The 1,209-nt window shown below is 38.0% G+C and overlaps 1 protein-coding gene across 1 annotated transcript; it reads left to right on the forward strand.

Annotated features, from left to right (window-relative positions):
- The first annotated feature begins 565 nt into the window (after nt 1-565).
- LOC110021637 (7-deoxyloganetin glucosyltransferase-like) lies at nt 566-1,202 on the forward strand. Its single transcript, XM_020720204.1, has one exon. The coding sequence runs from the start codon at nt 607-609 to the stop codon at nt 1,192-1,194; it is 588 nt and encodes a 195-aa protein (XP_020575863.1). The 5' UTR covers nt 566-606; the 3' UTR covers nt 1,195-1,202.
- The last annotated feature ends 7 nt before the right edge of the window (nt 1,203-1,209 follow it).

Raw genomic sequence — 1,209 nt, forward strand, 5'->3', positions numbered from 1 at the left:
TTTGGAAAGATGTAAATTTAAAGAAATGATTTATATTATTAGTTTAAATTACCAATAAATATAAGGGGCATTCTCTTACATACCATCCAATTCTTATGTATTTACATATCTAATACCAAAATTTTATTTTGCTATTTCTATACCATCCAAAATTTTCATATTGTATCTAAACTATCACTCTTTCAATTTTTAAAAAATAAAAATACATTTTTTCATATATATAATTACATAAGAATTGAGAGTTGTATGTATGTTAATCTTCAAAAGAAAAAAAAAAAGAAAAAACATAATTTCTATATTACAAAATAAATTATTTTTAGTTAGATCTTAAGTGCCCACTTACTCTATCATACGCTATATTGATTTAATTTCACAGTCAAAGGAGCGATTAAAATTAGTCACTAATTGAGATTTTGTGGGGCATTTACATACATACCACCCATTTCTTATGTATTAACAAAACTTTCATCAATTTTTTTTCTTTTTTACATTTTTACCGTCCAAATTCTTCCTATCACATCAAAAATATTAATAAGCCGTACGGTACGTATAAATATAAATTAAAATTTAGAGGTATGATTTGTCAATACATCGGAATTGAGTTCTATGTATGTAAATCTTCCTTTTTTTGGCAATCCATCCAAGAACACATTTAGCAGAAGACTCCCAACAGCCATGGCTTCCCCCAAACCTCACGCAGTTCTCATTCCCGAACCAGCACAAGGCCACGTAACACCTCTCTTGCAGCTCGCGAAGATCCTCCACCACAGAGGCTTCCAGATCACCTTTGTCAACTCCGACTACAACCACCGCCGATTTCTCAAATCCCGCGGCCCAACTTCATTGGACGGCATCCCCGGCTTCCGCTTTGCCGCTATTCCTGACGGTTTACCGCCGTCGGAAGACGAAGACGTCACACAAGACATTCCGCAGCTGTGTCTTTCTCAAGCGAAACACTCTGTTGCCCCTTTTAGGGAGCTGCTGCTTCGCCTGAACTCTGACGCTGGAACTCCGCCGGTGAGCTGTGTTGTGGCTGATGGAGTTATGACGTTTGCACAGAGAGTGGCGGAGGAGATGGGGATCCCCGCCGTCGTGTTCTGGACGACGAGCGCTTGTGGTTTCATGGCGTATCTTCACTTCGCTGAGCTGATAAAAAGAGGCTATGTTCCACTTAAAGGTGCGTGCTTGTTTTAATTAGTGTCTGTTTGT

Source organism: Phalaenopsis equestris, unplaced genomic scaffold (assembly GCF_001263595.1).
Source record: "Phalaenopsis equestris unplaced genomic scaffold, ASM126359v1 Scaffold000136, whole genome shotgun sequence".
NCBI lineage: Eukaryota > Viridiplantae > Streptophyta > Magnoliopsida > Asparagales > Orchidaceae > Phalaenopsis > Phalaenopsis equestris.